The sequence below is a fragment of the Hevea brasiliensis genome, chromosome 5 (assembly GCF_030052815.1).
Source record: "Hevea brasiliensis isolate MT/VB/25A 57/8 chromosome 5, ASM3005281v1, whole genome shotgun sequence".
Taxonomy (NCBI): domain Eukaryota; kingdom Viridiplantae; phylum Streptophyta; class Magnoliopsida; order Malpighiales; family Euphorbiaceae; genus Hevea; species Hevea brasiliensis.
In genome coordinates this window covers 9,770,665-9,781,662 of record NC_079497.1, presented here as the reverse complement: position 1 = coordinate 9,781,662, position 10,998 = coordinate 9,770,665, and the positions used below count along the sequence as shown (strand labels likewise).

At 33.7% G+C, this 10,998-nt stretch overlaps 2 protein-coding genes across 6 annotated transcripts; one reads left to right on the top strand and one right to left on the bottom strand.

Moving 5' to 3' along the window:
- The first annotated feature begins 2,298 nt into the window (after nucleotides 1–2,298).
- LOC110653712 (nuclear envelope-associated protein 2) lies at nucleotides 2,299–6,847 on the top strand. 5 transcript variants are annotated; one of them, XM_058146919.1, is made up of 7 exons: nucleotides 2,299–2,487; nucleotides 3,038–3,157; nucleotides 3,258–3,611; nucleotides 3,775–3,882; nucleotides 5,482–5,943; nucleotides 6,047–6,148; nucleotides 6,516–6,847. In XM_058146919.1, exons 3-7 carry the CDS (start codon nucleotides 3,399–3,401, stop codon nucleotides 6,684–6,686), a joined length of 1,056 nt encoding a protein of 351 aa, XP_058002902.1. In that variant the 5' UTR covers nucleotides 2,299–2,487; nucleotides 3,038–3,157; nucleotides 3,258–3,398; the 3' UTR covers nucleotides 6,687–6,847. The 5 variants fall into 5 exon arrangements, with proteins under 5 accessions (XP_058002902.1, XP_058002901.1, XP_058002900.1 ...); XM_058146918.1 differs by having other exon boundaries at nucleotides 2,683–3,157; XM_058146917.1 differs by lacking the exon at nucleotides 3,038–3,157.
- A 902-nt stretch (nucleotides 6,848–7,749) lies between these two features.
- On the bottom strand, nucleotides 7,750–10,468 carry LOC110653711 (uncharacterized). The gene is made up of 4 exons (XM_021809464.2): nucleotides 10,226–10,468; nucleotides 8,669–10,081; nucleotides 8,431–8,569; nucleotides 7,750–8,341 (listed from the first exon to the last, which is right to left on the bottom strand). The coding sequence occupies exons 1-4, from the start codon at nucleotides 10,290–10,292 to the stop codon at nucleotides 8,155–8,157; spliced, it is 1,806 nt and encodes a 601-aa protein (XP_021665156.2). The 5' UTR covers nucleotides 10,293–10,468; the 3' UTR covers nucleotides 7,750–8,154.
- Between the last annotated feature and the right edge of the window lie 530 nt (nucleotides 10,469–10,998).

Below are 10,998 nucleotides of genomic sequence, written 5' to 3'. Positions count from 1 at the left end.
AGAATTGAAAAACTGAATCAATTGAATCAAATTGACTTGGCTTGATTTAGTTTTTCTATTTAGAACGAATATTGCTCATGCCTATATATTAAATTTTGGCCAGTCAAATGGATTTTGAGTAGTATTAAAGTTTAAACATTTTTTTGATACAAATTTAAGTTAAGAGACAACGAGAAAACAAACTCAAAATTGAAAATAGTTGATGAAATTACATTGCTTATATTCTAATGGTTTGAGGTTATTGCAGGTTGGTTAGAAATAGATAGGGATAGGTTGATTGAAGAACTATAAAGAGAGAGTAAAAGGCGGAGAAGAGACAGAGAAGATAAAGATATGAGATAGATGAATTGTTGAGAAAGAGGATAGGGAGAATGATGGGAAGAGTTAGAAATTATATATATATATATATATATATATATATATATATATATATATATAGCCATTTTTTTTTTTGCTAAATTAATCTCTAAACTTTGCTGGTAAGTTTAAATTAATCCAACCATAATAAATTATTATATTTTATAATAAAATATTTTTATATTTTTTATATATTAAAAATTATATATTATTTTTAATTATAATAAAATAAAATAAAAAGAGAAAATTAAGAATATGATGAATAAATACAGACCCAAAATGTAGAAAACTAAAAACATGAAAAATAAACCCAATAACTAAGAACAAATCTAGAAAGAACATGAAGAACAATCATTTGAAAAAATAAATAAATTAAAATAGCCAATCACACAACAGCATCCCCCCTTGTGTTTTCATGCCAAGCGCCCCACTCTCCCTTACATGAGAACTAGTAGTCCTCTAAGAAGACCAATCGTCGTTGTTGGCCTTGCTGTGGGCATTTCTAGTTGCAATGAGGTCGACAATGACGCTGGTTCACGAATAAAGCCACTCACAGCCTCAATGGAAAATCTAGAATTTTTTTTTAGGGTTCAAAAGTAATAAAACATTATTAAAATTAAAAATGTAATATTAATATCTTATGATTAGATTCAACGAAATTCAATACCTTGAAAACTAAAAAAAAAAATATTATTATTAATGCTATCAAATACATATTTTGTTCTATAAATAATTAAAAATAATTTATCAATTTATCACATATACAATTGCACTATTTTATCTTAATAAAGTTAATTATTGAAAATGTCACAGTAAAATTTTAAAAGTAAATAAACTTTTGAATGCATGACATTCTTTTTTATCTTCATTAATTTTTAATTTTTTCGAAAGTAGGATTTAATAATTAAATTTATATATATAACAATATATTTTTTTTATCGTTAAAAAGTATTAGTGATAAATATATATATATATATATATATATATATATATATATATAGCAATGATAATATTTAGAAGGCACTATTTATTAAAATTATTAGCAATATTTTTTTATATCGTTAAAAAAATATTAGTGACAAATTTATATGATTAGCTAAAAGTACTTGTCTTTAATATATATTATTAATGTTGAATTATTATATATTGCTATATATACATTTTTTATATTTTTATAAATAATAAATAAATTAATAATATTTTATATTTATTAATTTATTATTTTAATTAATTACTTCTCATAAAATTTTATATTTAATTGAAGTTAAATATAAATAGAAACAAAAATTTTAAATTTATTTAAACTATAAAATTTTAAATTTATATAAATTTTAAAATTAATTTAAATAAATATAATTTTATATTATAAAATTTTATATTTAATTGAAGTTAAATATACGTATAATTAAAAATTTTAAATTAAATTTTAAAATTTATATAAATTTTAAAAGTAATTTAAATAATAAAAATAATATTATAATTAATTTTAAAAATAAAAAATAATTTAGATAAAATTAATGTTTTCCTTCATCCATTTATATATAGTATAAATAAATTTTAGAAATTAAATTAATAAATTTTGGAGATTAAATGAAATAAAATTGCTCAATTATTTATTTTCAGAAATTATAAAATACAAAGCCCATCAAAATTCTATAAGGGGCAAAACCAGAAGGCCCGCAAACATAAATAGCGAAGGCTAAACCAACCATCTACCAACCACGTGCGTCGACGTTCAATTCCAACGGTGTCAACAATTCCACGTGGCCAAATATGAGTCATCCAGCTCAAAAAATTCGGGTTTGCCGCGCTGCAAGTCAAACGGGGAATGTGAAGTCTAGCTTCGGATTTTGTCAGTTCACGAACCCGAGGCTCGAATACTCCGAACCAAAGTCAGGTCCCAGAAACCTCAATTCCGAATCTGAATAATTTTATCGCTCATCTGTCGGAGACGAGCTTAGGACATGTTTGCTCAATAACACCGTGTCTCACTACTCACTATTCCATATAAGACAACAATAAATCCAAATTAAGCCCTAAATTTACGCCCTCCGTTATTCCTCTTATTTCCACTTCCAGCCGTCTATCTCATCGGTGGCCAAATCACCGCTATCTACAGATGTTGATAAGGTGTGAGTTGTAGTTTCTTCATATATGCTCAGCTTGAGCTTGGACGTTTCTGCTAATGACAAGCTGACGTCTCTCTCTCTCTCTCTCTCTCTCTCTCTCTCTCTTATTTCTTCCCCTATATTTGTAGCTGAAAGCTTAATAAGCTGTTTGGTTTTTCTGAGGAACTTTTTTTTTTTGTGATTTCTTGGTTTTAAGGTTGCTGTGAAGAGCTGAAACTGTTGCGATTTTCAGTTTGATTTGCCTTTTTAAGCTTCTTTTGCAGGAGTTTTGAGTTTCTGTTTGTCTTTATTGATTTTAAATTCTTTCTCTTTCATGAGTGTTATGTTTTTGGTGTTTCTTTTAGGGAAATTATTTTTTTCCGAGAAAATTTTGTTTGCTTGGAATCTGCAGTGTGAATTTTGAATTTTTCTTTTAAGCAGACCCGTTGATTATGGCATGTTTCTCTCTCTAAAAGCTAATGTATTTCTCTCCCTGTACGTTTCTCATTTATTTATTGGTTGAAAATGACAGACCCTTTACGTGTCTGACATACTACATAAAATAATTGTAGGTTCTTCCTCGGATTAAATTTTCCCTGGAAAATTAAATTTCGCATGACATGGATTGCTTAAAAATTGACTTGGATTTCGAATCCCTCAATTTTCAACTCGGCAAGACCCTCCTGCATATGGTAGTTTTAAAGTTACTGTATTTTTTTGTCGGTATTTTTAGAATTCTACTTCTTGGATGCCGTTTTATATTAAATGCACACCCACCATTTTCACATGCAGATATCAAAGACCATAGCTTTCACCGCAAGCACTGTGTAGACAAAAGGGCTTCCATTTCTGAGGATTGGTTCATTGTATGAATCTGTGTTAGATCTTCAAAGACTGCTTATAGTACCAGTTGATTAAACTTATCAAGCTCTGATGTCAGTTCTGGAAAAACCATCTTCAAGTTCATCAATTTCTTCTTCACCGTCGGTTTCAGTTGGGGAGATTGATCCATTGTTGAAGGATTTGAATGAGAAGAAACAGAGTTTTAGACGGAACGTGGTTTCGTTAGCTGCAGAGTTAAAGGAAGTTAGGAGCCGCCTTGCATCTCAAGAGCATTCATTTGTTAGAGAGACACTAACAAGACAGGCATGTGACTTTTGGGATTGAGTTCTTTTTGTGTAGTTTTTGAGCTCTTGGATTTAATCATTCTTGCTGTTCTCTTAATCTCTTTTTTTTGGGCCCTTTTGGTTGTGGGGTCTTCTGGATTTAGTTTATCGGAATTGAGGTTTGTGTGCTTTGATTTTTACAGGAAGCAGAAAATAAGGCAAAAGCCATGGAAGAAGAGATTCGTTCATTGCAGAAGCGATTGGAGGATAGGAATGGCCAGCTTCAGGCTTCAGCTACTACTGCTGAGAAGGTCCCACTCACATCTCACCTCATAAACTTTTCTTTTTGGTTGCCTTTTTGGATTTCGTGATTTAAATCATGCTTTTGATTATAATTTGAAATTCAAAGATGCTTCAATGGAGTTGTTTCCCATAAAGGCACGGTTGATCCGGTTTGTAATGTTGTTTTTTGTGCATCTCATCACATGATCTACATATCTCATTGTTTGTGATGCCTCCAATCTTTTGGCTTTTATTCTTTGTATTTTTTGGCGGAGCCCATAGGAGAAAAGGTTACCTGAGGGTTTTAATTTTTAAATTTATTTTTTTAGTATCATTGTTTCCCTTTATTTGTTTTCTTCAATGATTCAAGAAAGTCTTGTCCTTTCACATAAAGACGAACCCATCTTTAAATAAAATTGTGTTTGATGGCTTTAATTAAATGTGGCTGCAAGGATTCATATCCATTCTCTTATAACTCTGCTTCTGTTTTAAGAAAAGTGCGTGATTTCCACTTTGGAGCTGCCACTTTTCATTGTTCGTGTAGATTGTCTCTGGTTATTGGAAATATAATTGGATAGTAATCAATTTTTCTTGTTCTCAAAATTGACATGAGATATCATGCACTTTTGGAATCATTAAATTATGTTCATCCTTGAATTATTGGAAGTATAGTTGGACATTAACTTTTCTTGTTTATGGAACTGATGCATCCTATTGCATGATTGAAGTTAGTTTCCCGCTAATAAATATGAACCAATTATTTTGGTGACCATGATTCCATATTAAGATAGTTGAATGAATATGAATATTGACAGTGACTTAATATCAAATATTATGGCATCAACTTTCTGACCTTTAGATCCAACTCCATTTCTCCCAAAACTAATAATTTGGCACATTCTCCCTGAGAAACTAAACTTTCTCTTGGGTGAAAGCAAATCTTAGAGAACCAATAATAAAAGAAATAAATAGTTAGCATTTTTATGAAATGACGTTAATTAAATTGATTTGAATTTTTGCCTTTGAACCCTAGTATTTCTTCATGAGGGCAATTCTTCCATTACTGCATTTATGCTTTGTTGTAAGAGCAAATGCCTTTAAGTGGGAGTTTCATTTCTCCTTGCATATTCAGCGACTCTATTTAAAAGGGCAAGTGGAATTTAAATGTAGGGTATCACTATGAAATGCCTGAAGGATAATGCAAAGTGAAAGATATTGACTGCAATTAATGGAATAAATTATATCCTTATAGCTTTTATGCATGGTTTGTACTTTGTATAATCAAATATGTGTCTAGTATCGTATCAATATGGCATGTACAATACATTATTCTTTAGGAGTATCTATTTCAATAGGCAATTCATTGGCAAGAAGTTTCAAGATTTTTATATATCCTTTAAGCATATATAATCAGTCATCTTGCACACTTATGTGTTCTCAGGTAACTCCTACCTGCAGTTCTTAGTACATCTCCTGTCAGAATTTTTTTTAATAGCAAAGGATATTTATATTGACTTGGCAAGTTGATCACCCATTTTTAGATTACTCGAGCTATAATTTGTCATTTGCAAGTTTCTCGCTGACTGTCACTCAAGTTATCCTGATTCAAATTCTTTAATGGCAAACAGTACCTTAAGGAGTTGGATGGTCTTAGATCACAGCTTGTAGCCACTCAAGCAACTGCAGATGCAAGCGCTGCATCAGCTCAATCAGCTCAGCTTCAGTGCTTGTCTTTGTTAAAGGAATTAGACGTGAAGAATAGCTCGTTAAAAGAGCACGAGGATCGTATGACGAGGCTAGGAGAGCAATTAGACAATTTACAAAAGGATCTACAGGCAAGGGAATCTTCCCAAAAGCAATTGAAAGATGAAGTTCTTAGAATTGAGCAAGACATTATGCAGGCTATAGCCAAGACTGGAGCTGGAAAAGATTGTGAACTTAGGAAATTATTAGATGAGGTATCTCCGAAAAATTTTGAAAAGATCAATAAACTTTTGATTGTTAAAGATGAAGAAATAGCTAAGTTGAAAGACGAAATAAGAATTATGTCTGCCCACTGGAAGCTCAAAACCAAGGAATTGGAAACACAGGTGCTTCCATCTGCCTACTTTTATAACCTAGTCTCATGGTGTCCATTTTTGTTTAAGGTGCATGGACCTGCTTATTTATGAGATTTAACGTGTTTGTTGACAGTTGGAAAAGCAGCGACGAGCTGATCAGGAGCTGAAAAAGAGAGTGTTGAAGTTGGAATTCTGTCTTCAGGAAGCTCGTTCTCAGACGCGGAAGCTGCAAAGGGTAGGTTTTCAAGACAGATGGTGGCATTGACTGCTATGGATAAGTTTTTCACCTGTGCACTATATTTTTACCTATAAGAAGAGCATCATACATGCCAATTGTACAGATGCCAATCTTAACCACAATTAGCTATAATTAATTAGGTGGACCACATTATTGTGGTGTGCAAGTGGTCGCATTTTGAATCTCTGAGCCAGTGAGGTTATAATCAATTAAATGGTCCACGAGTTTATACCGTTTGTTGGTGGCTTCTGATATGCTATTACGTTGTAGTTCAAAACTTTAATTTGAGTGAATATGTGGGGGTGGTGTTCATTAAACTGTTGAAAAGTGATTTTTCTTAAATGTTCTGTATTTCTTGCAACAGATGGGAGAGCGAAGGGACAAAGCTCTAAAAGAACTCAGAGAGCAGTTAGCCACAAAACAACAGTCCGTAGCTGTGGGTAATAATGAAAAGCAAAATTTCTGGGAATCTTCCAGCTTCAAGATTGTAGTTTCCGTGTCAATGTTAATCTTGGTGGTATTTTCAAAGCGATGAAGTGATTATGGTGTCCAATTGCTGTTTACAAATGTCCTAATACCTTGAGTTTAGAGGATTTGTAGAGGCCATTGCTATTAGAAATGCGCACAATAGAGGTTCTCTTTCATATGTAGCTTACTAGCTTTTGTCAAAAGTGCCCTTTTTTTGTGCTCTTTCTACTAGAATCCAAAAATGTCTTGAAGAATGATGGCAATCTGGCACAATATATTAAGTAATTAGAAAAGAAAATTGGAGGGTTAAGTACAAAAAGACGATAAAAATGATAAGATCTTCAATTTTGATGGTTGCAATTAGTTGAATGGAATGGTAATGAGAGAAATGAACCATCTCTTGTATCATTAATGTTACATGTGAGTCTTGTGAACGACAAGAAGTGCATTGTTCAGAGATAGTGCTGTAGGGCAAATTGTCCAGGTTGGGTATTGCTGAGGCGTCATTGGTCAAATGTTTGGTGTAACGGTGCATGATTTAGTTTCAATGATTTCCTGGTACAATTGGCATCCAATGTTCAAGCGTTAATGTTACCGGTGGCTCGCATAAATTTGAGGTTGTCGGCAGGTGCTATTATTGTTAATGGAGTGTAGTTCTTTTTGTCTTGGAAATATGGGATTTGCTTTTGACTAATTTGCCTGCCAGGCCAGCATTTGCTACTTGAAATAATTTGAGCATCTAGACAAACAAGTTTGCAATTTTTCATGTGTAAAGTTAAAAGACTGGTTTGACATTAATAATGCACGTAACAAAATTTTCACCCCCTTTCTCATAAATCAAGACTGAGGAGATTCCGGTTCAGAACCGAATTGAAATTGATCCAATTAAATTTAAAATCAAAATATCAATGGTTTATGAGTCTAAATCAAACTGAACTGAAATTAGCATGTGTCAAATTGAAATTGAAATCGGCTTCCTGCAAATCGAATCAAAACCAGCCTATGGGACCTCTAAAGGAGCCTACTTTACTATCATAATTGAATGGAAACCTGTTTCTAATTATGCCTTGTAATGCAAATTGCAATTCAAAAAAATTATACCATTTTCCTTTCTATGCATTTTCCATTCATCACATAAGTTTCTAATGCAAATTCATTTAACTGGATTAAGCAAAAGCAACACATATGCTAAACTAAAAACTCTCCCCCTTTTCACAGACATACAGGAACAAAATTGCCCTTGTACTACTACTATTTTCCATCCTAATTACTTTTACTAATAACAGCAGCCTAACATTAAACATGTAAAATTATGTTTCACGTGGAAAATTAAAACTTGTACCTTTGAGCAACAAACATCTTTACAACTGGTGCAATCTGAAGCAGCCGGGTAGCAGGATCTAGGTGTTATAATTCAGCCTTGTGGATCTCATCTTCTGTTTCTTTTCCTTTAAACACGGTGGTGTCCGCAACTCTGATCTGCTGTGGAAGCATGAACTTCCAACCAATGAATGTACACTGAGAAATGCTTCATTCTACACGTCCAGAATGACTATTCTGGCAATGAAGAATGTTATCAGAATGATGCATCCAATAGATGGTTGCAAAGTGGTTGACTTGGATGTGGAGGTGTTGAAACCAGGAGGTATTTCTGACCCAAAACCTGTTGTGGTACCTGAGCCAGGGCTGCTTGAGTTTAACACTGATGGTGGAGTAACAGTTCTGCAGAAAGCGCATATAGCCATGTAATTAAGCTATGGAATTAGTACTAAAGAGTTCAAAAAACAAAGCTAGGAGACTGTATATGTTACCCTGATGTTCCGGCCCCTGAAGATGATGGTGTCGTTGCCGGATTTGTCGGATTTGTTGTTGAAGTTGATGGAGTTGGTGTTGTTGTTGATGGTGTTGATGGAGATGATGACGATAATGGAAAAACGCAGGAGCCAGCGCCTGTTAAAATGTTAAAAGGGTCGTAGAAACAGTTATATATATTTGGAACATGAAATTTTGGGCACAAGAAAGCATCTCTAAATTAAGGGGATTTCTTACTTGGATTAGTATTGACTATAGCAGCTGTCCCTCCAAAATCACAGCTGGTTGCCACCGGATTCTTCTGATAATAGCTGTTGAACGCATACGAGGCATGGTTTTGGAGAGTGTTTGGATTATAGCAGCTCCCTTCTTGCTGGATCTGTGAACAATCAGCACCTCCCATTCCACATGCATAATCCAGAGCAGATTGAAGTGCAGTTTCCGATGCTCCAGGCTTGGCCACACACCAGCTCTGTCCTGGAATTGCTGGGGCATTTGTTGTTGCAGGAGGCGACACGGGATTCGTGACTGGACTTGTGACAGGAACGTTTACTGGTGGTGCAGGATATGTTGTCACAGGATTAGTTACTGGCTGCACCCCAGGAACTGTGATGGGTGCTGGTGTTGTGACCGGATTGGTGATTGGTGGGGGTGGATTAACAGAAGGATTCGTAGGGGGAACCATAACAGGTGTGGTGGAGGGGATTGGTACAGGAGTGTAAGCAGGATTACTTGGTGTAGTGACAGGATTAGTAGCAGGGACTGTGACAATTGTTGGTGTGGGATTATCTTGTGGAACAGTGACTGGTGGATTGATTGTGTCATGTGAAGTAGTTTTCAAGAGTTCTCGGTGAGAAGAAGGAAAGATTTGTTCATGTTCCCTCTTAAGCTCTTTTTCTGAAAAATCTTCCATGGAAGATACTTCTGCATATAATTCAGTTATCTGACCTGCAATCTGAGAGTTCTCTAATGATTTTGAGAACTTGGCTGCAAATTGAGCTACTTCCCTTGCACTAGGATCTATAAGGCTCTTCACAGTCATGACTACGGCAACACCATTACAAGGAAGTATAGAAGAGGCAAGGGTTGCTTTCTGGATCATTGATTTGAGAAAAAGATCTCCCATGCTCAATTCTACACCATTACCAGTACTGTCTTCTACAATGATAAAGGACCTAATCCTCTTGATAAATCCTAAAACCCTAAGCAGATCATTTTTTTGTGTTCCATTCAAATTCTCCAAGAATAACAATGAAAATGCTACTGAGACCTTAACTTCACTATTAAAATGAGAACTATTGAGAACTGAATGGATCAATTTCAAGGAAGATAAGAGCCTAGAGAAGTCATTACCGCCTCTAACAGTGATACTTTTGATGTTAACACGAGGCAAAAAGGTCATTACATGGGTTTTCAGCCACAAAATAGCAGATGATCTAGCATTGGTAAAATTCTCAACTAGACTTTGATTTAAGAAAAGATCAACAGACACACCAGAATCAGAAAGTGCGCTTAAAACCCTATGATCTGCAATGAAAACTCGAATGTGAGGTACAGAGACCTTGTTTAGCTCAAGGAATGATAATGTTCTGCCAAGTGATGAAGCTGCAATGCTCCCTCTGGCATTATAGGAGAAACCCACCTGAGTTCCTGCAAAGAACAGTAGTTCGTTTATGAATTAAAGCAGCCAAAACTTTTTTTGTTATCACTAATTAGCATCCTTTTTTGTTCCTTCCAATCTGGCAAGAAAATGGTAAAGTAAAGAAACGTGATCAAGAAACAGTAGTTGCGTACCAGAAGCACAGAGAGTGAGAAGCGACAAGAAGAATAAGAAGAGGTAGTTGGAAGCCAATTCAGCCATTTTTAATCGGAGGTGTTATCTGGGTTTAGGAAGAGAACCCAAATGGACTTCTAATGAGATTCATATGGTGGTGCTGCTTAAAAGACAATGGACATAGAATTGGAATAAAAGAACATTAGAGAGAGAGAGTGTGTGCGCTAAAGATAAAAGGAAAGGAAGCAAAAAAAAGTAAAAGAAAGATAAGTATATTACATGTAATGATAAAGAAAAGATGTTTACTTTGTCATGAAGAATAAGGTTGGAGCAATTAAAAAAAAAAAAAAAAAGATAGGGTTGGAAATGTTCTTCTACAGTACAAAGAATCATCCATTGCTTTTTTTTTTTTTTTTCTTTATGTTTCCAAAGACAAATAAGCTCCAGATACAATTTAAAGCAACCTCACTAAAATCAAGTTGCAAACTACTTGTTCACAAATGAAAAAGCATCTATCTATACCTATATAGGTAGGAAAATTTCTATATAGATTCGATTTATCATAAATTGAATATATAATTATGTAAAATTTATATATTTAATAAAAAAATTTCACTATACATCTTGTATCTTGAGTTTACGATAAACTGAATCTAAATAAAAAAAATCTATATAAATATTATAAAACTAAGAATAAATTCACAATTGTTTATCCTATTTTTTATTTAACTTTTTTTTTTCATTTAGTTTTCATCTCATTCAAAATCTTATTGCTATGAAAATATCTTCTTAC